Genomic DNA, 24,449 nt, shown 5'->3' on the forward strand with positions numbered 1-24,449 from the left:
TTTTTTTTTTTTGAGACAGGGTTTCTCTGTATAACAGTCTTGGCTGTCCTGGAACTCTGTCTGTAGACCAGGCTGGCCTCAAATTAGAGATCTGTCTGTCTCTGCCTTCCAAGTGCTGGGATTAAAGGCATGCACCACCATCACCTGGATAAATAAAACTAGTTTTTCAAGTGAGATAATAAATCAAGGAGCACAGTCAACATCCATAATCAAGAAATTAGAAGCTTTATCCTCAGAAGATTTGTAATTTAATAGTATGTGACCCCAAACTGAAAAGCCTTTTTCTCTTGTTTAAACTGCTGTTTTTATCTTCTGGCTGCTCTGAAGCCTCTGCTAAGCTGAAGGCGGGAGAATCTGTGTCCTGGACACCTAGGTAGAGGACACTGAGAGTAGATATGACCCAGGAGAATGGCCAGGCGCTGGCCCAGGCAGGAATGGAGTGATACTACTGATGTGTGATGAAGCCTTGGGCAGAGAGGAGGTGTCGGTGTGGGTTTGGGAAGTGGAGAAAGCCAGGCAAGGGAAACCCACCTAAGAGTTTGCAGAGATTATTTAAGCAGCCCCAGCATTTGAAAGAAATGTGTAAACTGGTATAAATGGGTTCTTTTGGGAAGGTTTTTCTTTTCTTTTCTTTTTCTTTCTCCAGTGTGGTGTATACTTTGCATTTAATACTGTTTTGGATAGAAAGGTAGTTATGTTCTTTGAACATTTAGCAAAATAACTGTCTTTTAGTAATTTTTAGGTTAGTAGCACCCACAGAAGGCTTGCTGGAATGGGATGTCACTGAAGTTAAACGCCTTCTTGATCACCAGGATAATATTCTGTCATTGGTTAACATCAACGGTAAGCTCTTTGTGTACATTTATGTTATGTGCAATTTCAGAATTTCCATCTTGTTTTGTTCTAGTATTTCAGAATTACTGCTCAATTAGTGGAGATTGTTGTATACTCAAGCTCTGTGACAGTAGAGACTGGCTCTTAGTCTCATTATGTGGCAGGTCTAAGCCTTAGGCATGGCAGGTAGAGTAGGGCGTAACTATCCTAAGGTACTGGTTGGTGGCTGTGGCTGCTCATCACACACAGCCTGTGAATTCTGATGCTTGTAGCATTTTAGCATCCTCCTGAATGACCCTGCTTCCATCACTACCAATGAGCCGAGCATGACATCAGATGGCAGGAGAGGATCATCAACTCTGGCACTTGGCATTTAGGTCATTCTTGTAGATAATGATGGCTCACATCATCAGAACTGAATGGGGTGATCTGTGCTTGAATCAGGCAAAAGTTCTGGTGGAGGTTGCAGGCAAGTAGTGTAAGACTGCTGGAAATATGACAGCAGGAGAAGGTCCAGCTCTCGAGCCCCTGGAGATGGGGCTTGGCTGGACCTCTTGGAGGAATATATTCTATAAACATAAGATGGGGTGAAAGGGAGTTTGGAGAACATCAAATGTAGATTGCGTGCCATTGGTCCTATTTTTAGATGCATTGGTTTGCATCCTTCCCAGCTTCAGAATCTTCCCCTCAGTAGCCAACATCTTTCAAAGTTCAGTTGCATGTCTTCCTGCAGATCAGATTGTCTGTAGTGCTGGAAGTACCAGTGGTTGGGCAACTCTTTGTATCCAGAAGTTGTTTTCTCTATCCATGAATGGTAGCTCAGAAAGCAAGCTCTTATTCAGAGAACCCTTTGAGCCGCCTTGGAAATACAAGGTTCTGAGTTTCTACAAAAGGCAGGACAGTTTCTGGCCCAGCATGATGGTTATGTCTAGTTACGTGTCTTATTTTAGTGTTGAAGCCCTGGCATCATCAAAACAGTGTGGCAACTTAAAGGAAGATGTTCAGTTATTTCTGAGTAAGCCTTAGTTAGCTTCATGGTCCAGCTTTCGGTGTGCAGTATCCAGCTAGGCTTATAACTTCTTGTACTTTTTATTTTACTTTTTGCTGAGGTGAGGACCCAATGCATTCTAAGCAAGTGCATACCACTGAGCTAGCCATACCTCAGCCTGAGGCTTATGAACATTACAATTGAAGCCTGCCCTAGCTTCCTTCCCTGACAGGTTCTCTCTGATCTTTCTGCTTCTGCCTCTAAAGCCCTGCTGTTACGAGCATGGGCTACCACACAGCTCTTAGTCGGGATCTCATGGAAAGTGAAAGAGAAATTATTAATTAATTAATTGTTAATGAAGGTCACAGAAATTCCATAATACTTTCTGCTTTATAAACTGTAAAACTGAACTGCAAATAATGGATAATATTTTCAGGGATCACACACGGTAGATAGTCTGGTGAGGTGTGGAAGATTCGCGATCTTGTATGATCACTTGTATGATCACTTTTTGCCCGGCTCCCTCCCACTCACCCACCTGAGTGGCCAGTTACTGGGTTTATGCATCACAACAGAAGAGCATTTAAAACAAAAAGGAAAGAAAAACAACAACAAAGAAACTCTTTCTTGCCAGGAGATGGTGGTGCATGCCTTTAATCCCGCACGAGGGAGGCAGAGGAGGGCAGATCTCTGAGTGTGAGGCCAGCCTGGTCTACAGAGTGAGTTCTAGTACACAGAGGAATCTTCTCTTGAAAACCAATAATAAATAAAAAATATATAATTATACTATCTCTCCCTTTCCATTCCTTCCTCCAAACCTTCCATATATCCTTCCTTCTTCTCTTTAAAATTCATGGCCTTGTTTTTCATTGATTGTTGTTACATACCTTTGTGTGTGTGTGTGTGTGTGTGTGTGTGTGTGTAACTAGGACCTGCTAAGTCTGTATAATGTTACTTATGTGTATGTTTTCGGGGTGATCATTTTGGTATTTTTTTTAAAGCTTGGAAAGAAAGCTCAGTGGGTTGAAGAGCTTGTGGCACAGGCATGAGAACTGATCTCTAGAACTCTTAGGAAAAGCTGGATGTGCCTTTAACCAAATCAAGGGCAAGGGTGGAGGTAGGGAAAGGAGAGTTGGCTGCCATCCTAGCTGAAAACCAGTGAGCTAAAAACCTTGAGACCTGTCTAAGGGAATAAGGTGGAGAGCTATGCAGGACGTCCAAATTCTCCCCTCTCACCACATGCGTGTACAGAAGCCCACATGTCTGCATACATACATGTAACATGGAAACAAATCACACACACACACACACACACACACACACACACACACACACACACACACAATTTTCTAAAAGGAAGTGCATTTTTGGTGAGGTGGCCCCACAACAGTCTTGGAATGATATACTTGGACTTCCCAAAATATGCTTGCTGTGTATCAAACTTGCTGAAGGGGTCTGAGTGACTGGGAGGTTCCTAAAAATAAGCTGATGTTCCGACCCTCTTCTGACTAAGGGCTCTATGTATTCATTTCATTCCTTTGCTTGCTCTGTGCTGACAGGATGGTGATCACAAAGATTTGTGCTTTGAGGAATGAATGAATGGATGGATGCCGGGAGAGATTTTCCTAAGTAGATTATGAAACTACAGGATGAAATACACCCACTGTTAATAAATCACTGAGGATGTTTGGTGTGAAACTTTTTAGGTGACCTGTCTGGAAATATAAATCATTTACACAGGGAGAAACTATATACTAAGGGGAATGCCAATCTTTAGCTTTTGGTGAAAAGATACTCTGTTTCTGTTGTGTAAAAGGAACCACTTGGGGACAGCTGTGTGGTCTCAAAGTTGTAATTCGGTGTTGACAACAGATGCAGACCTGGAGTCAAGGAGTGTCCTTTTCATCCCTAAGTTCTTTGATTCTTTTGGACTTGAGTGAAATTGGAGGAGACCATGGAAAAATTATTGCTGTTTAAGTACCCCAAACTGCCATAGTGTTAAAACCAGAAAGTTTTCCTCTGGAGATCATAAATAAACTTATTTCTTCACACAGTATATCAGTAACTATAGACATCAATAAACTACCTATTATGACTCCAAGACCAAGGTAAAAATAATGCTTATATCTAGGTTATTTCTAAGATATTGTTCATCTGGCTATGGCTGATTTCTGTCCTGTTGGTTTTTTGACAGATGAAATAATGAAGTTATATTTATCTAGCCATGCATTCCCAAGTTGTAAATCACTGTACATTTAAATATTACTAATGTAGAGTAATAACCATACTCAAAATAACATTAGATTTTTAAAAAGCTAGATATTTATTATTTAATTTGTTTTCTATAATAATACTCATTTAATGCATGAAGAATCCAAGATAAAGGTTAATGATTTCCTGAGACTGTCTGGCTAGAAGCAGGCAGAGCCAGAACTGTAACTTGAGTTCTATGCTTAGTGCATTGTTTAGTTCTGACCTTAAATATGTACGAATAGTAATAAATCCCATTTGAGAGATAATTTTTAGTCTGGTAGTTGCATAGTATATATTAAATATATAATGTATAAATTGTTGAGGTCCTTAATTTAACTCTATTTGAGGGTTTTAAAGCTTATTATTTTACAAGTTAAACATAGTCATAATAAAAATAAGATAATAGCAAGAAACATAGAATTAAATTAAAAATGGAATTAAAATGAAAATTGTGCCATCATCCTATATCTTTCTATGTGTTTCCTGAGTTCATATGTGCATTTGTATGTAGCTGTACATGGTTTACTGTTTTGTTTTGGGTTTTTTGTTTTTGTTTTTTAGGACAAGGTGTAGCCCTGGCTGTCCTGAAACTCACTCTGTAGACCTATCTGATCTCAAACTCACAGAGATACACCTGCCTCTGCCTCTTGAGTCTGGGATTAAAGGTGTGTGCTACTACCACGCACCGATTGACTGTTTTATAAGCGTATGATGTGAACATAGTTCCATGTCAATATAAATATATTTTTACAGCTTAATTTTCAATAACTAGTATTATTTTTATTTTATGGTTGTCATATTTAGCCCACAGTTGGATATTTAGGATGACCTCAAATTCTTAGGGTTGTTATGTATTTCCCTCAGGGAAACTGGTGGATCAGAGTGTTTATTTTACAGTCTGACTCCTGTCGTTAATCTTTGAAGTAATTATGTAACGTTGTACCAAAATGTATTAAATTGTAGTAAGACATTAGTAGTATGTAAACACAGATTCCCACATATTCCTCTCTTACACTTTGCAATCATTTAAAATTTCTTTGATTGTTAAAGTAGTTAATAATGCTATTGCATATTAATTTTCCACCTATTTTTTTTATTCTTAGTAATTCCTATGAGTGCAATATCCATTGAGAGCAATGAACTGCTTTGATATTTGAGTTGCCAATTCTCCCCAATTTTAAAATCATATGTGTATCTTTTTTTTTTTCCAAGCAGGTATTTCCGTGTATATCTTCCCCTTCCCTACTTCTTAGTGCTCAGTAACCACAGAACTACTTACCTTATTTCATCCACGCCCACAAGTACCCTCCGTGTTTAATTGACAAATTTTTGCATTTGATTTAAGATTCTTTTATTTTTATTCCTGTATAACTTGACCAAACATTATAGATGTCATTTTTATTGGGACAAACTGTAATATTTACCTTTAGTCAGTGAACTAGTCTATTTCTGGCTTCTTAACCATCATGTTAATCTTTCTGTCTAGCTTGTCTAGGTACAATTAGTAATGGAGCATTTGTGAATTTTCCAGATAAGAGTTTTGTCACTGGCTCCCATGTTGGAGAGCTGATTGTCTGGGACGCTCTGGACTGGACTGTGCAGGCCTGTGAGCGCAGCTTCTGGAACCCATCTCCTCAGCCGGATGCACAGCAAGAAATAAAACTTTGCCAAAAACAAAATGACATTTCTATTAATCATTTCACATGTGACGAAGAGGTAAAGAGTATAAATTATAATTGTTACAAATCAAATCAGTATCTGATATCTGATATCTAATATGTTAGACATCTGATTCTGGGCTGCTGAGAGGAGCAAGGGCACTTGCCACCAAGCCCAACGACCCAAGTTCAACTGACAGGATCCACGGGGTGGAGAGAAGCAATACACAAATGCACCTGAACACACATGTATACACACACACACACACACACACACACACACACACACACACGATAATGAAAAGGTTACTACTGGTGGTTTCAGGTTCTAAAATGGCCTGATAATTTTATAAAGAATGTACCACTTATATTTAAATGGAGCACTTTAGTCGTTCCTAATCTTGCATGCAAAGAAATTATTAGAACACAAGTTTACATACTTATTTGGGTTGGATTAAGCAATCCCATCGTGTTTGAGGTTACTATTGCATTTGTTTTAAATGCTTGTGTGTTTCCTAGAGAGGGGAAAAAGTTAGAACATTGAGAAATGTTCCCCTATAGGTAGCTGGCATCCTGGCCAGAATACCCAGGTAGGAATGGCTGCTGTCTGCCGTCTGTTGTTGACCAGGCAGTAGTGCTTATGAGGCCCCTGCTGTAAAACCAGCGCCTACTCACTACTGACTCTTGCCTCCCATCTGAAAACATCTTTTCTTTAAGCCTCAGTGGTTCAGAAAATGTGTTTAAGGGGAGTTATTTTCTCAGTGTTCATAGCTTTTGAGGAAGGGAGTGAAGGAAGCCTTTCTTATTTTGTGCTTTTTATCCAGTCAAATTTGCATACTTGTTACCATTTTATCTTATTTTTATTGAAATACTTGGTAATAGTGCTTTTATTTTGTGTGCCAGGTGTGTGTGTGTGTGTGTGTGTGTGTGTGTGTGTGTGTGTGTGTTGTATGTACAAGCTTATATGGGTGTTCACAGTGGTGCTGCAGCAAACGCAGGGGTGTGAGGCCAAGTTTCTGCCTCCATCTCTTTTCACATTATTTAATCCTTAAAAACTCTAAACAGTGTGTGTGTGTGTGTGTGTGTGTGTGTGTGTGTGCGTGCGCGCGCACACACACACGTACTCCCATTCATTCGTGCTATGATCCACATGTGGACATAAAGACAGTTTTCAGGAGTTGGTTCTCTTCTTCCCAGGTTCTCATCTTCCTCACATGGATGCTGGGAATGGGACTCAGGCCACCAGACTTGGTGGCAGGCACATTTACCCACTGGAGCCATTTTACCAGCCCTTCAGTTTCTTACATTTTAACTTGCCCATCTGGAAAGAAACACTTTCCTCTCACTCCTCAACAGATGCTGTAAGGTGGGGGAGAAGTGAACATTAGCAAAAATCCCTTCTGAAGATAAAAGTGTCTTAATCAAAAGGGATTTCTAATACTATGTTTAATTCTATGTTTTAATTCTTCAGATGACCTTAGGATAGTGCCACCACCAAATATACTTCTTCAGGTGGTTTTATAGGCCTTTTGGTTGCTTAAGATGCACAGTGTAAGCCATTTTGCCTACATTTCCAGACAAAAGCATCTGAGTAAATTCCCAAGGGTACTCTGTCCTTTGGAAGCCCAGGCTGTGCCTTGAACCCTCTGCTGCAGGCGCTGGTAGCAGCCATCACTCCCACAGCTCAGGTCTCCAGAGAGCCTGAAGGCAAAGCTGAGCTGCCTTGTGCAGAGCCTTCCCAACCATGCTTCCCCTCTGCTTGCTTCGGGTGCTAAACCTTCCTTGGTGACTTTTGACATTGGGGGCATCAGAGGGCAGCACTATAATTTTAGTCTGAAGGCTGGGAAGGTAACAGTGGCTCCCCAATGTCACACAGGGACAGGAAATCTATTATACCAGGTAGTAAAAGCTAGTTTTATGCCAATTTCTAAACTTTCTCCACCCCTACCCTCCCCAGAATATATTCACTGCAGTTGGAAGAGGGCTATATGTTTATAACCTACAACTGAAGCGTGTGATTGCCTGCCAGAAAACTGCACACGATTCCAACGTCCTACACATCGACAGACTTCCCAACAGGTACATTTTCCCATCTCTCTGCAAAGATGAAAGACAGTCACGGTTCCTAGGGCCACCAGTGTAATTTCTGCAGTGTGGTGGCCAAATTACCTGGCTCCATGGTTTGACCTTGGTATTCTTTTGGAAATTGAGAATGTTCCATGACTGACTGTAATGGAAGAGTTTGTAACAATATATGACAAAAATTTATAAGGGCAAGGTTAAATGAATTATACTGTGGTTTTTTGTTTGTTTGTTTTTTGTTTTGTTTTGTTTTGGTTTCTTTAAAATTGACAATAAGGTAAAAGACCTGGATCACTTACAATGTACAATGTACTGGTTTTTTTTTTTATTTTTATGTTTTCTATAAATTCATTTTTTTAATGGTGGTGTATGTTTATGGCTAAAATCAGATAGTAGCCCTTATTGGGGAGACTACTAAATGAGGGTTACTTTGGCAGTTAAGATTCCACTGAGGAAATCGCAGAGTAGCATTTTCCAAGCAGCATCCTTTGGATGAGAGGCACCGTGGAAAGAGGTGGGAAGGAGGAGGCTGCTTAGGACATTGAGTAGTTCATGTCATTTTCCTGAGTGGTCTTTTCAAAATGGAGATGATAATTTTACATCACGTGAGCCAGTGTCACAGAGTGTAGTGCGGGTTTTGCTGGCGACTGTTTTCAGTTTGCGCTGTAAAGCCTTGCCAAACTGTGACGGTCAGCCTTGCCAAAGCTGTCCGCATTCAGCTGCTCCGGTGACTTCGGCAGTCAGCATTTGGCCTTCCACAGTGCTTGCCTTCTGTCTTTTTCTCTCTGCCTCTTTGTCCTGACAGGCAGTTAATCTCATGCTCAGAAGATGGCAGTGTGCGCCTTTGGGAGGTCCGAGAGAAACAGCAGCTGGCAGCTGAACCTGTCCCAACAGGTGTGTGCCCTTCCCCAGGGGGCAATGCTGTTCCCTCTCCCTCCCTCCCGCCTTCTCCCCCCCCCCCCTTCCTTCCTTTTTCATGTCATCTGACAGGAAAAGGTGATGAGGAGCCGTGGGAACTGTACAGAATGTGCTTCCTGTAGCATCAGACATTTACCAGGTGCCTATGTTCTTGGGATTAGGAGTCACATCTTAATTTTGGACTCAGTGTATAACTGTCTCTTTATTTCAAATGAAGTCAATTGCAATTTTATTATTTAGTGAGAAACTGACTTTCAAGTAATCTGATGAACAGGTAGCCTACTGAAGTGATTACACATTTATAAAATTATCTATCATTCTGACTGACACACAAAATGTGTACCATTGGTTTAAAAGTGTTATTGTTAACACCGAATGCAATTGACAGAAAAAAGAAACAACTTACCTTTCTTTGTTAATGCCATAATCTCATGAGCTCTTTTCAGTGTTTGGTTTGGAAAATCAGCCTGGATATTTGAATGAATTTAATTATCCATCTTTAGTAAGTCAATACTGGTGTTCCTACTTGTATATTTCAGTTTACTTGAATTCTGGGATTCTCTCTTTCCCTCCTTTCTCCCCCCCCCCCCATTTTCCTCTGTCTTTTATTGATAGGTCTGAAGTGCTCTTCTCCCCTGATTTTTTGATGGTTACATGCGACATTTAAAGCTATTTATTTCCCTTACATTCCAGTGTCTGTCTGTTTTCTTGCCACTAGTAGATGAGTAGGGGTAGGAGAGATATGGAGTTAGGTAAGTTAAGAAAAATACAACATAATATATTCACTGATCTTATAGCTAGTGTCTGGGCCATCAGCTTAGCCCTTGACGGACATAAGTATGAGACATAGTTGCATTTAAATTTTCTGCCTTTCTGTAAGGAAGAGCATAGTAGTTTTTGAAATGACTGAGACGGTTGTCTTTTTGTAGGGTTTTTTAATATGTGGGGATTTGGAAGAGCGAACAAACAAGCCAACCAGCCTGTTAAAAAGCAGCAAGAAAATGACACTACGTGTTCCCTGGAGCTCATTGGAGATCTGATTGGCCACTCATCCTCCGTGGAGGTACCACGTTCAGTAGGCATGCAGTCCAGGCAGCTCCTGCTTGTGCATCACAGTTCTTTTATTTAATGTAGTTACTCTAAATAAGACTCACATATTCTCAGCTGTCGGCTTTTACAAGATACTAATCTAGAATAAGACAGTGATAATACATGTAGTTGGGATCATCCTTCATCCAGATAGGATTTGAAGAACGATCCTAAGTGATGTATTGGTTTAAGAACAGCTTAGTCACCATTGTATAGGAGGTGGAGACAACTGATCGATCATAGGGTAATGTTAGTGACTTAGAATGTACATCATAATGGCCAATAGAGGAAGCATGGAATGTTGTGGCTCTGCGTGTAGGATAAAGTCTTAACAATCTAATTCCAGGGATCATAAATTCAGGGTCAGAATTGTTTTCCCCTGCCTTTGATTAATATCATTTATAGAAACGTGTTACCTTATCACTTAACTTCATAATGCAATATACAAGAGTTCCACTTGTGGAATTGCAGACAGTAAGCACCATTGTCTGCCATGAAGGAAGAAACTAATGGTGATAAAGAGTTGATGGGAACTGGTAACAGTGTAAGGATACCAGTGAAGGGGCCCCTAAGTAACACATTTCCTGAATTGACCTTCTGTTTCTTAGCCAGCGAGGAACAAATTAGTTGTGGTTTGGGTGGACATCCATTCTTAGAAGCAGAAGCCACTCTGATCATCGACCATTTCCTGGAGTTTAAAAGGAGAAAATACACCCCTTGTCCTTATGGATCTTATATTTCAGTAGAGAGGAAGGAAAAAGATTAGCAGGTGAGCTGCTAATCAAGACACATTACGGCCGACCCAGGTGAAATGCGGTTAGAGTTACAAGAACATTTCTTCCTGTGTCCTGTAAAGTTCTGTAGAGAGAGAGGACTTGAGGTGAGCCTTAGCTAGGTTGCACTAAAAGATACCTAGCCCAGTCACTGTGCGACCCCCTGAGCTGGGCGCTGTGTCTTGCCCATCTTTGTTATCCTGTAAGTGCTTTTTTTTTTTTTTTAAACTTGGTTGTTGCTCTGTGGTGCAGATTACTGCAGTGAGCATGAAAGTGCTAGACCCTAGGCAGAGAGAATGTTTGCTGTGGTGGACAGGTTGAGTGGAGTCCCTGGGTTTCCACCAACAGACATTAATCAGAAAAAGCTTGGGAAAGCTTGGGAACCCACTGGTACACTAAAAGTGTTTTATGGGTATTTTGCCTGCAGTCCTGATGAAGACAAGAAGAAGGTGATAGAATCCCCAGGGACTAAATTGCAGCTGGTTGGGAGGTGTCATGTAGGTCCTAGGGTTGAACCCGGGCCTTCTGGAAGAGTAGTCAGTGCACTTAACAGTGGAGGCATCTCTCCAGCTCCCCATTAACAGTTTGCAATGGTAGAGGCCACCTTTGAAATGGCACATTTGTCATTATAGAAGAGAAAGGGTTAGGACATTCCTTGAAAGTGTTTGCACTTTTGTCTCCTTGCTGTTCCCCAAGGCTTGCCATACTCTACAGAGTTCACTCTGTCACCAAGCTACCCCTCCTCCTGCATGTCAGCGTTTCTAAAAAAGCACCTTTGGCGGCATTGGCAAATTCAGACTCTGCTGCTGCCTCCTACATAGCCTCTCGGCTTGAGTTCTTACCCTTGCGACCTGGCCCGGCCCTTCTGCCCATGCACTGATGACCCTGAGAAATTTTTCTTCTATTACTCTCTTGTTCCACAGTCATCAGTGTCCTGAAGTGTGACCTTACTCTCCTATCCTTGACTTTTGTTTGGCTCATCCCTTTTCACACTGGGTCACTAAAGGGCTCACCCTAGTCTCAGATTGCTCTCAATAACCCCAGGTGTCTCCCTCCATCTGCAGCATCGTCCTTTGTTGCTTCTGCACTTAACTCAGTCTCCATCTTTTCCTTCCCAAGCATGCCCCTTCCCTTCACTTGGAGAGTTTTCTCTGGTGATAATTCTACTGGTACTGCTGGGTCTCCACGCTTACCAGCTTCTGTGGCATGCCACAGTACAGAATTGATTACAGAATCTTTCACTGGGACCCCAGCTGTTGCAGGTGGCCCTGGCTTCCAAGCTGAAGTTACTCAGTAAATGCTGTGCGTTGACCCGCCACCTCTGCTTTACGGAAATTGCCCAAGTCAGCGTTTATCTCAGGACATTCAGTTGGTAGTGTTTTTAGTAAAAAATGCAAGTGTGAGGAGCCTGCACCTGACAGAATCTTAAAGCCAATATGTGAATAATTAGATTGGGGTAAACTCAGAAGATACCATGAGAAATCACTGTTACTGTGGTTGATCAACAAAATCCATTACAATATTAAATATTGGTTGTACCAACAGGTTTTGAAAAGGAAACTTCCACTAGGCTTTGTAGCATATGCCTGTAATCCCAGCACTCAGGAGGCCAATACAGCAGGAGATTGTGGCCTGCAAGCTAGCCTACACTGTATAAGTGAGTCCTGGCTCCGAACATTGAAGGTTGGGAGGTGGCTCAGTGGTAGAGCAGTCGTGAGACCCTGGCTTGGCTCACTGGAAACAAGGAAGTCATTCATTAGAGAATGAGATATCTTTGCACTCAAATCCAAAGGACTCTCCTCATCTGTTAGAAGCACACACAGTGGCCTAGCTTTAGCCTCTTCTTGATGGTCTTCAACTAGTGTTTCAATTTTATTCTACAGATGTTCCTATACTTTGAAGATCACGGACTAGTGACATGCTCTGCAGATCATCTCATCATTTTGTGGAAAAATGGAGAGCGGGAATCTGGATTCCGAAGTATAAAGTTATTTCAGAAGTTAGAGGAAGATGGTGACTTACACCCTGCTGTCTAGTTGAAGGAATTGGACAAATACATATGTATGAACCTTGGACAGCAAATGCAGAGCAGCACTCTGAAAACCATCCACACCGATCACTTAGAGTTGGAATGTTCTTCTTGCCTGTGAAGTTCTGTCTGTCTGCTGGCAACAGGTGTGTCCACCCAGGCACACAGCACAAGTTTGCACTGGGCCTTGCTGCCGTGGAAGTGGTGGGTGCTGTGTTCTGTTTCTTAAGGTGATAGAAAAAGGTAAACTGTAAAGTTGTCACATTATTTCGGAGTTTCCTTTGGGTTCCTTTAAAGACTTTAAGAATTGTCAGGGTAAATATATATGTTCTGCTACAAATTCTCCTGCTCGTTAGTGGCTGTCAGCGTTCACTCGAACTAAATTGAATATTAGCCAGAACAGAATAAGTACAATGATTCTTTTTGGTACCAACTAATTTAAGTCACTGAAAAAAATATTTCATGGAACTTACTGGAGTCCCTCTGTGCTCGAGGCCACTGGCATTGTCTGAGGGTACATTTCTTTCTCAGTGTGAACCGTCCTAAATAGTTACCAGCCAGACTAGTACTAGGATGTTTCTGTGGTGAGTTCTGGGTTAGGAGAGAGACTTGACCTTTCTGAGGTCAGAAACTATAGCTGAATTGCCCTAACCATCTGCTTTACCTCTGCCTTAACATGAAATGCTCCAAGACAGCCTCACTGTTTGTCTCATTGGACATCTGCTAGGACTAAACCACCTCCATCACCCTACCAGCTTTGTGACAATATTCTTGTCCCCTCCCCCCTCCCCCCGAGACAGGGTTTCTTTGTGTAGCTCTGTAGACCAGGCTGGCCTTGAATTCACAGAGATCTACTTGCCTCTCCCTCCCGAGTGCCGGGATTCAAAGCTTGTGCTACCAATGTCTGGTTCACTTTTGGCACTGAAACATAAAATGTATTCTACAAAATGGGGTAATTCGTGGACTGCTAATTTAGGGATCTTATTAAAGACAGGCAAGATGAGTGATGATTCTTCTCCAAGAGAATGTCTACATAGTTGTCTGTGCACACGCGGGATCTCTACTCCCTGGATGGATGATATAAAACCTTGCTTTCACTAGTCTCAACGTTCACAGCTGCCTACAAATACTAGTAGCATCAAGATGGTAGGTAGGAAAGCGGCAAAACCGAGGCCTGTGGAGGTAAGTTCTTTCTCGAGTGCCCATAGTCATCATTGAAGAGCCTCAAAAGCAGACAAGGGGGAAAGTGAGCGAGGCTGGGAGGGCTTCATGCTGACCATGTTGGGAAAATCGGTTCTTGCTGCTATCAGTGAAAATAGCTTCATAGGAAAAATAATATTAAAATATAAGCCAACTTAATTAGGACAAAGCAGCATGAAAATGAGAAGATTAACAGTATCTTTTAGCCAGCAAACCATTGCTATTTGAGGAGTCAACGCAAAAGGCAGATTTCTCATCATTCTTCCTGAAGAGGAAATGTGGGTAGCACCCATCAGCCAGGCAGACGTGCCGCCTGCTCTATGCATCAGCTTGCTGGTACTTTGGCTAATTTATTTTAGACTCACTTAAAGCTTTGAATTTTGCTCCCCCTTTTACTAGCTGTGTTTTCTTTTGCAAATTTTGTATTAAGCCATTAGTTAGTAAAGATGTTTCCTTAAATGATATAAGACAAAGAATTCATAGGGGTTTTGTTTTTTTATAACTGTTTCCTAACCTGTCTTGGACTCTTGTTTTGTGGTAGTAATCTATTCAGACGGAGTAGCAGAGACCATGCTTGAGTTTTAAGAGCACACAGGATCTGAGTCAAGCACTATTTGACTAGTTTCCCACCACAAGTGAGAACTAATGTGTTCTGAGGGAGGCCTTCACCCTACTATGAGACCTGGTGTGAGTGTCCTGAGGGCAGAGAGATGGAACATATAGGTGGCCATGGCAGGACCTTTGCTGTTCAGTAGTTTCATGTAGACTGTTCCTAAGACTTCAACTTGCAATTTAGTGGAAGAAAATTAGAGCTAAGGCCAGTATGTATTATGTGCATGTTTTTCTGCTTCCCTCGGCTGTCTGCACTAAATCACTATATATCATGTGCCCTGTTGCTTGTCTCTAGGTGTGTTTGTGCATCACAGCTTTGTGTGTTGTTCACAGGCTGAGTGGGTGCCAGTTGTGCCGATGATACCTGTTCTTTGCCGGGGAGGCAGGGAGGGTGGCCACCCCTGACTGACCAGTGGCTGAAACCGTGGAACCATTCTGGTCCACATAACAGTATTTTACAACTAACTTTCCTCTTTGGCAGAGTAATTAGTAATGGTATTAACGTGACTTACCTTGCCTTTGTATTTTCCTAAGCTAATATGTGTCATAGTAAACGGGAGTAAGAGGCCATTACAATAGTTTATAATAGATTATCTGAGATGCATGAACATTACCTGAGGGTCTGAGATTCTAGTTACTTGGAAGATTATGCCTCTTAGCAACTCAGATGATCCTGTAATTTACATCGAAAATGAGCAGATTATACTGAACCTTTGGCACCTGGATGCCTTACAACACTCAACATCCATGTTGTTAACATTTGAAGTTAATGTTTTATATAGGAAATGTCAAGTGCCTGGCAAATGTTCCTGAAAGCAAGTTGCTGTATCCAGAAAGTTTCTGAAGCCCAAGGAGATTGCTTTTGTCTCTGAGATCTTGCACTCTGATGTTAGTGTTCTGAGAACAGACATGGCGACTCACGAAATAAAGGACACTTAGAACCCCAGATTTGAAATTATGAAAAGTTTAGGCCAAAGAGATAAAATAAAAACAGCTGTTGGGAATGAAAAATGGCTGTAAGAATTTAGTTACAAGTACTTCACAAAAACATTTCATCACATGTACACAATGCAGCAATACGATACAAAGCCAGCTCTCTCCTCTAATCAAGCCCTCTTACTGTCTAGCAAAAATAATTTAGATGCATTTCTCTGCATGGAATTGTCATATATGTTTACGCTTTGGTACAAAACATAGAAAAAAACATTGGCACATTACATAGTGGTAAGTTGTCTTTTTTCCCCATGTACTGATTTTTTTTTCATATTCTACAGTCCAATTTTCATTTGGAAAAATGTAGCTACTGGTTCAGTTCGTTCAGTTTCTATGCCTCTTAAAAATGCATCATGGAGTACAGACAAAATAAAACTAAGGTATTTTGCTTACTTAGTCTCTGATATTCATAATACATAGAGAAGGGATGGCTGATAAAAGAGAAAGGAAAGATCTCCAGTCTGACTTTATGCAGAGCACAGAAAGTTGTGAAAAGATTTGTATAAAAATATGCACTTGTGCTTTAGAAGCCTTACCATACAATTAATAGCTTAAAATAGTATTTACTGCCTCTCCATATGCCTATGCTCGGGTATATTTACAGTCCTTGCAATCTCTTTTTACATCATTAAAGCAAATGGTATGATCTCAAATATAAATTAAGAATATCTGACCCTTAACACTTCCTCCCCAAATACAGGCAAAGCCCAGCGAACTCTAGGGGTAAAGATCCAGGGCATTTAGAATGTTTGAATAAAAATCTTTGAACAGCAAATATATATATGTATATATAAATTTTTCTTCTCTTAAATTTTTTTTTAAAAAAAGCTTGCCCACAAGCATTCAGATTTAATGGCTTTTATAGATATCTTGACGTGTAGTTGTGTCCATGAGCCCAGAGTAAGGGACAATCAAGGACCACCCTGCCCCAAGCAGGATTCCACTCCTTTCCTATAAGGTGAGTGTCTTCTAGGAAAGAGGGCTCTGCCCATCTGCGGGACATCACCAGGCCAAGGCTGTGTTCTCATTTGGTGTCACACTACCTACCAGGTAGCCTTGGGAGCCAGATGCTAACTAGTTCATTTTGTCCTCATCCTGATCTTAAGGTGGCTCTTTTCTTACACATGCCTGCTCAGAGAAGCTTTTTTAGGAATCCTTCATACTCTTGAGGAAAGTAGTGAAGCTAGGTATCAGTAGTGAGTTCCCTGGTGAAAGCTGAGCACTAGCCAAGCTGCCTGCCCGTCTCCACCAGAAGGACGGATTCCCAGGTGCCACGTCTCTGCTTCTGGTGTCCTGCCTGCAGCTACAGTGAGTCTGTCGGCTCCACGGTTTTGTAAGAGCACACACATCCCGGCCCAGGAGGCTGCCAGGCGGTTCGCTTTGTCACCGAGTGATTCAAAAGAACATTACTGATAGAATGTAACTTTCTGAAGAAATGAAATTTGGGGGCGTGCATGATTCAGGTCAGATATTAAACACTAGCTCCTTAATCTACACCTGTCATTTTCATTAGAAAGCCTCTTGTCCATGCTACTCTGTGGTTCACAGTGTCCATCACAGATCAAGAGGCCCCACTCTGGTCCGGCTTTAGCTGTCAGACGGAAGTCTCAGACTTTTGCACTTGAGGTCATCTAGTGTCTTCCAGTGTTTGTAGTTATCTGCCAAGTGCTGCATCAGGGCCGGCAGGTGTGCAAAGGCTGCAAGGATATGAACAGAATCCAGGGAAACCCATTACACTAATTTGGTTCTCAGTAGAGGAGAGCGTAATCTGCTTGCCATGCAATCTTGAGAACCTGAGCCCAGTCCCCAGACCATAGGGGGAAAAAAAGCTGGCCAAGGTAGCATGCACTTGTAATCCCAACTCTGGAGAGATAGCAACAGGTGTAACCCAGTTGGGAGGCTCTAGGCCAATGAGAACCCTGCATAAAGAACGGCTGGTTCTTGAGGTACAGCACCCGAGGATGACCTCTGCCATCTGTTTGTATATGTATCCCACTAAATGAACAGGAGAACAGATATCCCCAAGGCCTCAGGCTGCAAGTCAACATACACATGAGAACAGCTTTCTTTTTTGTTTTGCTTTGTAGTGCTAGGAGTTGAACCCAGAGCCTTGAGCACTAGGCAAGCATTCTTCCACCCTGAGCTATGAGCCACACCCCTAGCCCCAATGCATGAGCTGCTGAAACAAACAGGCTTTTTATGGAACTCTCTGGAACCAGAAATTTACATCTTGCTTAATGGAATTGTCCACTTTGGGAATCTGTCCTTTGAAACGGTGAAGACTTGCTCATCCAGGTAACACTTGTGTCAGATGGTCAGATGGTGGGATGCATGTACTCTAGCTGCCTGCCAAGGGGCTCATAGCGTGTGTGTGTGTGTGTGTGTGTGTGTGTGTGTGTGTGTGTGTGTGTGTGTATACACATATATATATTAATATTGTTTACCTTTAAGCTCATCCTATGTCTCTAAAGGTGATCTTCATTAAGTATAACAGGATCTCCTTTGTGGGTAATAAAACAACATCCGACTTACCGTCCCAAGCATCAAACATGTCCGTTATGAAGTAGTCGATGAAGGAGATCTGGGACTTGGGAATGCTGCAGGTATTACGGTCGAACACTGGCATCACAACAGGTAGCCCCTGTCTCTTCTCCTCATCAGTCTATGAGAGGGAAAACAAAAACAAAAACACCACTGCACCGAGCTGTGGGGCACACGAGAAGCCTTCACAGTCATGGCATGTTTCTCAGAAGAACCCCGGGAACAGAGTTTAGCAGTGTCCTGGGATGGCCCACGGTGACCTTGTTCAGGTCTCCTCACTCTCAAGTCCCTCTCTCTCCCTACACTTCACTTCCTCTCCTCCCTTGAACTGAGGACCTAAAGGATGCTAGGGCAGTGTTTCCCAAAGAGCTGCAGCATCACTAACCCTCATGGCACACACTGGTCCAAGGCTCCTCCTGAAGCACTGACCTCGTAGAACTTAGAACCTTCTCTGTAATCTGGGTTTATTTTTGCAAGGTTATATCTATACCCTTAGTTAGCCTACTGCCACTAACTGACATTTGCAGCAAAGGAGGAACTGCCCACAGCCCATGAGATGGAGGCAGGTAATCACTGTGTTCCCGGATGCATGCTTGCAAATTTTGGTTTGTTTTTTGTTTGTAACTAGTTTCACTTAAAAATGACCCATATGCTGCCGTGAGAATGACCTGCTTTTAAAATCTTAACCTTTCAGTACATGTCTTGTGACTATTCTGCTCGGCAAGGTGGCGAGCACAGAAAGCCTTCTTGCTCCAGCCACAGTCAGAACTAAGACGAGGACTTTGAAAGTTGAGCTGTCATCTGAAGGTTGCTTTTTTCCAGGGAGCCTTAACACAGCTGTCCAGGGGCCTGGAAATCAGAGTCTGCCCATGTCACATATGTTCCCGTGGATGCTTGAATGGTGAGATCCACATTTCCTGATAATGTCCCAGGCTCATCACAAGCTTCATTTGCAATCTGACTTTCAGATCACACTGAAAAGGTCACCCAAGTTGGAAGTTTACACCAGAGAACTGAACAGTGGCACATTCTCCCCATGGTAGTAACTAGGAGTCTGGCTTTAAATTCTTTGTGTGTGTGTCCTAGGAAACCCATTAATGACTTCTGGCTCAGCTCACTCAGTTCATCAAGTAGCCTTAAAATATCCACGGGTATTCTTGGAGCAATTCAATCTATACCCCCATTCTCTCTACTCCCTCTATCACCCCACCCCGACTTCCCCTCTCCAACACGGGCAGGCTCGCAGCTGCCTGACTTTTCTGCAGTTCAGAGGCTCCTTCCCACCCTGTCCTGCTGTTTACATAATCCTTTAAAAATATGACTCTAATATCACTCTGGAAGAGCCTCTTTCTCCTTTAGGAAAAAAATCTGAATCCCTGTAGAATCTAGAACAGATAGGTCCTTAGAGGTAGTTTTTGTTAGTTTTTAGTATATATATGTATATATGCATGTATGTGAACATGTGAGTATTGTGTGTGGCATGTATGCAATGAGTGCACATGTACAAAGCAATGTCAGGATTCCTGACTTATCGTTTTTCTGCCTTATTCCTTTGAGACAAGATCTTTCTGGACCTAGAACAGCTGGGCCAGTGCCTAGCAAACCCCAATAGTCCTGGTCTCTGCCCTCTGACCTGTTGGGGTCAAAGATGCTCACATGGCCATGCCCTGCTCCTTTATGTAGGTTCTAAGATACAAACCTAAGTCCTCATGTTTGTATAGCAAGTGTTCTTATCCCTGGAGCTATCTCTCTAGACCCCAAGCTCTCTGAACCAAAGTGTGAGCCTACCTATGTCTATGAACTTAGGAAAGTTCTGAGTCCAACAATTACAGAATTTACTTACATTCTGAGTCCAACAATTACAGAATTTACTTACAAAGTCTCAGTCTAACCCTCCAGTCTTAGAGGGCTTTGGTCAGTGTGTGGTGCATTGACCTGTTTCTTCAGAGAACCCCAAGTCTGTTCTAGCCAGGTCTGAAGTATATTCCTTCCAGAGAAGAGGCATTGGCTAAGTGTGGAACCCACAGGGTTCTATGGCCTAGGGACCATCCCCAGAAAGACAGGGACATTTCTCAACACAGCAGCACACCTGTGCAAAGTACTCCTCGGAGATCCTCCCCGCCCACTCAATGCACAGGTCCAAGGGTCGGCATGGGTTGGCAACATCAGCACACTTGATCATCATGCGCTTGATCAGGATTTGGTTTTCTGGGAAGTTCTTTCCCGTAGGGTTGCATTCACAGTCGCTGCCCTCGCTCTGGAAAACAGGATCAGATCAGGGCTGAAGAAGGCCACAGAGGCCAGCTCACCAGGCACAGAGCTATGGCTGGGACTTGGCAAAGGGAACTGTTGGATTCTTACATGCAGATATATAGCACACTAGCCTAGTCTTTAAGAACCATCCATATAGTGTAGACTTTAAAAGGCAAAACAGTCCCTGCTGTCACCCATTCACTGACTTAGAACCTTTTCTCAGACATAACAGCTATCGGCAGTGTCTGTTTTGAGCAGTTTAGAAGATTACCCTGAAAGATTACTCTTTCCCTCTCCCCCAAGTCCTCAGAAACGTGTGAAAACACAACTTTCAGTTACTTCAGTGCATCAAAAGTGGGATAATTGAGACTTTTCGATTACCTTTTTATTTGTTTTTGTTTGTTTCCCTCACTGCCTTCCCACCCCCACGTCTTAAGGCATGTGTATGTTCGTGTGTTCGTGTGTTTTCTTGGCTGGTTCTCCCTGAGAGATAATTAGTGTGAGGTGTGAAACATGCACATTTGGGCCAGAATGCAAGAGAATGTGTGTTCAGCAGCCTCTGAAAACTAATACAGTATCTGTGCCTGCTGGGGGAATGCCAGTGGCCCCAGGGCATGTAACCAGGTCTGTGAGTAGGTAAATATGTATGCATTTTCAGGCTAGCGACAGAGCCTGGAAAGATATTCACTCCAAAAGACACCATCAATTTGTATGAGACAGTTAATTAGCTCTCCAGAGCTCTGCCAAGCTGAAAGGCAGCATGACATGTAGTGGGATTTTGTTTTGAGGCTGGTTCTGTTTATTGGACCCCTGATGGGGAGGCTGTTCTGGGAGCTGTTTTCCCAACACCCTGAGACAGCATTGTTTACTGTAGATGACGTGACAGGCAGTAAATCTCAGCCCGGAGTTGGAGGCATGGAGAGAGGACCTTCCCGAGTTTAAATTCTATCGCCCTGTGTTTTCTACTCAAAACAACAGGATGCTTGCTACCCTCCATCCTTTGTTGGAAGAAAAGACCAGGCATTGTGTGTTGGAGTCTGTGAGAGCTGGGGTTCAGTGCAGGTGAGATGGGCACTGTTCCTCTCCCTAGGTTGGTCATGTGATGGTTTCTGCAGACAGGGTCCTCATTGATCAACAAGTTTTTATTCTACCTTTATTCTACCTTATGGCTATTTTCCATAAGACTGGAAACTGCTTTCGCAGAGCTATGGACGACTTATATGGTTTCAGAGGACAGTTGACTTCATCTTAGTAAATGAAGGAACATTACATAAGTATTTCTAAAGCCCAGATTCATGGTAAATTTCTTTTTAAAATTTTTGTTTAAGAAAAAATTTATATACTATATTTTGGTCATCTTTCCCTTCTCCAGATCCTAGCTTCCTATAGATGTTTCTTGTCAGTTTGTCTCTCTTGGTTTTTATTTTATTATCTTTTGAAATAGGGAAGGGGAGGAGCGAGGGAAAACATTTCTGTACTAGTTAGCTTTAATTGTCAAATTAGCATAGCCTAGGTTCTTCCAAGGAGGGAATCTCAACTGAGGGGTCACCCGGTTCCCATTTGCCAACAGCCCATCTCTGGGGGATTGTCTCGATGCCCACTGCGGGTGGCACCATCCCCCACCAAGTGATTCTGATCTGTAAGTCAACTGGCTAAGCGTGAACTGGTGAATGAGCCAGTGAGCTTCCTTCTTCCATGGTGTCTTGTTACACATCTGGGCCTAACTCCTTCTGCCACTTTACCTCAGGGCCTTTCTTTCAAGGAGCATGCCATTGCAGTAGACAGCTGTCAATGTGTTCTCATCCCCAAGAAAAACAAGTATCTGGACTTGCAGTCTTTCTCCAGCTCCAAGCTGATGATCAGGTCTCATTCAAAAAGGGGGGAAATGCTTTGCTGCTGGAGCACACTCGTGGAAACACACTGCTGTATCTTATTATTACACGGGATGCTTACCTCAGCTGCCAGTGGCTTGTTGATGCTGTTCACAAATTTGTTCACATGTTCAAAGTGTTTTGTCATCTCTGTGGCCAAAACCATGTCGATAATAGCCTGGCGTAGCGTTCGGTAATGGTTCCTAAATAAGGAGACAGAGTTCTCTGTTCATGACATGTCCTAAATCAGAACTGCCCTGCTGCCATGCCTCCTACAACCTGGGACATAGCAGAATGACCACTGATCCCAGGGTGTGTCCGTTCATCCTCCCAATCAGCCCAATGTCTCCAGTGATAGCTGACTTCTCCACATGAGTGTCAAGAGAAGAGGAAGCCATGTCATGGGGGGGGGGGAGACAGTTGTTTCCAAAGGCAGTTCCCACCCCTTCCTTCAGAAACACTAGGACAAGGAAGTGGAAGGCAGGGAGGGACAGGCCCAAGTGGCAGCCCGATGAGGTGTTTGAGTGCGTTCTACGCACACCAGCTCCTACTGCGGAGAACCGCCAGGCTTCCTTCTGATGGTACTGACGTTTCCTTCCTTTTATGTCGTTCTCTAGCTTGCAACTGATAGATGCTGCAATGCTTGGAGCAATGGCACAAGATTATCAGAGAATTCCTCTCATTTACTAACCTGAATGAAGAGGCAGGATGAGGAGCCAAGGAAACCGGCTCCTGGAAAACATTCTTTCTCTACAGGTTCTTGCCACTGTTAGAACTTGAGTCCAAATTAAACAGCCATTCTCCATAACTGTATAGGTTTTTTTTTTGTTTTCCTTGAGCCTTAACTGATAAGACAATGTGATAAGGCCCAGGCGACTGTCTGACCTTTGCTAGGACTCTGCCCTGCAGCTGATGTGTGCAGGCAGTAGCCACAGCATTGCTGGTGAGCAAGAGATTCACCTCGTCACACTGAGTGGCTCTCTGAGGAGAGCACACAGTGAGAGGGAACCTGCCCAGTTGGGCTCCAGCATCTTCACTGCAGTGGACCTCATCATGAGGAGGGATTCTTAGTGGCCCAAACTCAGATGGAAATGCAGGATGATGCATTGTCTTTGGGCCACAGAAAAGATGGGATGCCCTCCTGGGAAGGAAGAATATCTGGGCAGACTTGTCAGTATGCCGCCAACATTCAGGTGGTGCTTTCCAGGGAAAGTAAAACAAAACCATTTATTTTCATGGACTCACCAAAGACTAAAAGATGAGATTTTAAAATGTAAAAGTCAGTCTGCAAAGTACAATTAAGTTTAGATGGGCACAGCTATCTTATAATCCTATACAGTGGATAACTATCATTTCCATTTCCAGCTTCGAGGAAACAGGTTCTCCGTTAGCTTCCTCAACCTCAGTGCACAAGTCAGTGATAACGCACCTGTCAATGTTCTTGAAGATGTTGCACTTAGTGTCCTTGACAGTGAGCTGGAAGGCCAGGGCCGTGTGGTGGCTCTCCAAGACTGCAGTGTCATTGTAGAGCACAGCCAACTCACTGCCTGCATTGCACAGGAAGGAGTTGGTTCTTCCAGGGTGATCCACATCGTGGACTGTTGCAGCAATCAGAGCAGCCACCTCATCCAGCTGGTCGAGGCTTCCCTGGGATAAGGGGAAGAACACTGAGCATTACCCACGGGCTTCTGGACACCAACACCTGTCTCCATCTCTTGGGAAGAAAAGGACTTGGGGCTGCAACTTAGACAGGTTTCCTCCTAGCCTTAGCTGAAAGATGGCCTTGGGCACATGGTACCACCTGAACTCTTTGTCTGGAGCCAGTTCACTGGCTTTGTGAGAAAGAAGCTAAGCAGGCCTTCTGGGTTGTAGCTGTGACATTGCTCTGTGGGGTAGAAGTGGCCAGCATCACAGACACCCTCATCACTTCTGCAAGCCATCTTGGAGCACTTGTAAGCAGCATAGATAACTCACATTGTGGATGGGGCAGTGGTCAGAGCTTAGCAGTGAAGCTGGGCTAGCAGACTATGCTAATAAGGAACACAAATGACAGCAAGTGTTTTTCATAGCTTGTAAGTGAGTAGGAAGCTGTCGAATGGGGTGTTACATAAGACATGATATTGTGAATTCATTCAGTATCAGATGCCCACAGGTGCCAGGTACCAGGCTGAAGCAGTGATGCTAATGTGTGAGATATGCTAAGGGGAGCCCACATGTTCTGAGAGGCAAACCACAGGGCTGGGCAGCTCAGGGCAGCGCTAACTATTGAGCATCTTGTGATGAAAGGAGTGTCCTGCATCCTAGTCACACACAGCTCTGAACACTTGACTTATGGCTAGTTTGATAGAGGGCCTG

General features: G+C 43.0%; 2 protein-coding genes across 9 annotated transcripts in view; one reads left to right on the plus strand and one right to left on the minus strand.

The window, feature by feature from the left end:
- The window catches only part of Wdr41 (WD repeat domain 41), a 47,240-nt gene extending 34,276 nt beyond the window's left edge, over positions 1-12,964 (plus strand). Inside the window, exons 8-13 of the mRNA XM_051183001.1 lie at positions 733-843; positions 5,607-5,791; positions 7,691-7,812; positions 8,621-8,709; positions 9,663-9,796; positions 12,479-12,964. Of these exons, the coding sequence (XP_051038958.1) occupies positions 733-843; positions 5,607-5,791; positions 7,691-7,812; positions 8,621-8,709; positions 9,663-9,796; positions 12,479-12,631 (794 nt within the window). The 3' untranslated portion in view covers positions 12,632-12,964. The remainder of the gene's footprint in view (positions 1-732; positions 844-5,606; positions 5,792-7,690; positions 7,813-8,620; positions 8,710-9,662; positions 9,797-12,478) is intronic.
- A 2,420-nt stretch (positions 12,965-15,384) lies between these two features.
- Pde8b (phosphodiesterase 8B) overlaps positions 15,385-24,449 on the minus strand; it is a 196,819-nt gene continuing 187,754 nt past the window's right edge. For all 8 annotated transcript variants that reach the window (XM_051182998.1, XM_051182997.1, XM_051183000.1 and 5 more), the window contains 5 exons: positions 23,524-23,741; positions 22,177-22,297; positions 20,060-20,227; positions 17,962-18,091; positions 15,385-17,126 (listed from right to left, as the gene is read on the minus strand). In XM_051182998.1, the coding sequence (XP_051038955.1) occupies positions 17,017-17,126; positions 17,962-18,091; positions 20,060-20,227; positions 22,177-22,297; positions 23,524-23,741 (747 nt within the window). In that variant the 3' untranslated portion in view covers positions 15,385-17,016. The remainder of the gene's footprint in view (positions 17,127-17,961; positions 18,092-20,059; positions 20,228-22,176; positions 22,298-23,523; positions 23,742-24,449) is intronic.

This window comes from Phodopus roborovskii, unplaced genomic scaffold (assembly GCF_943737965.1).
Source record: "Phodopus roborovskii unplaced genomic scaffold, PHOROB, whole genome shotgun sequence".
NCBI lineage: Eukaryota > Metazoa > Chordata > Mammalia > Rodentia > Cricetidae > Phodopus > Phodopus roborovskii.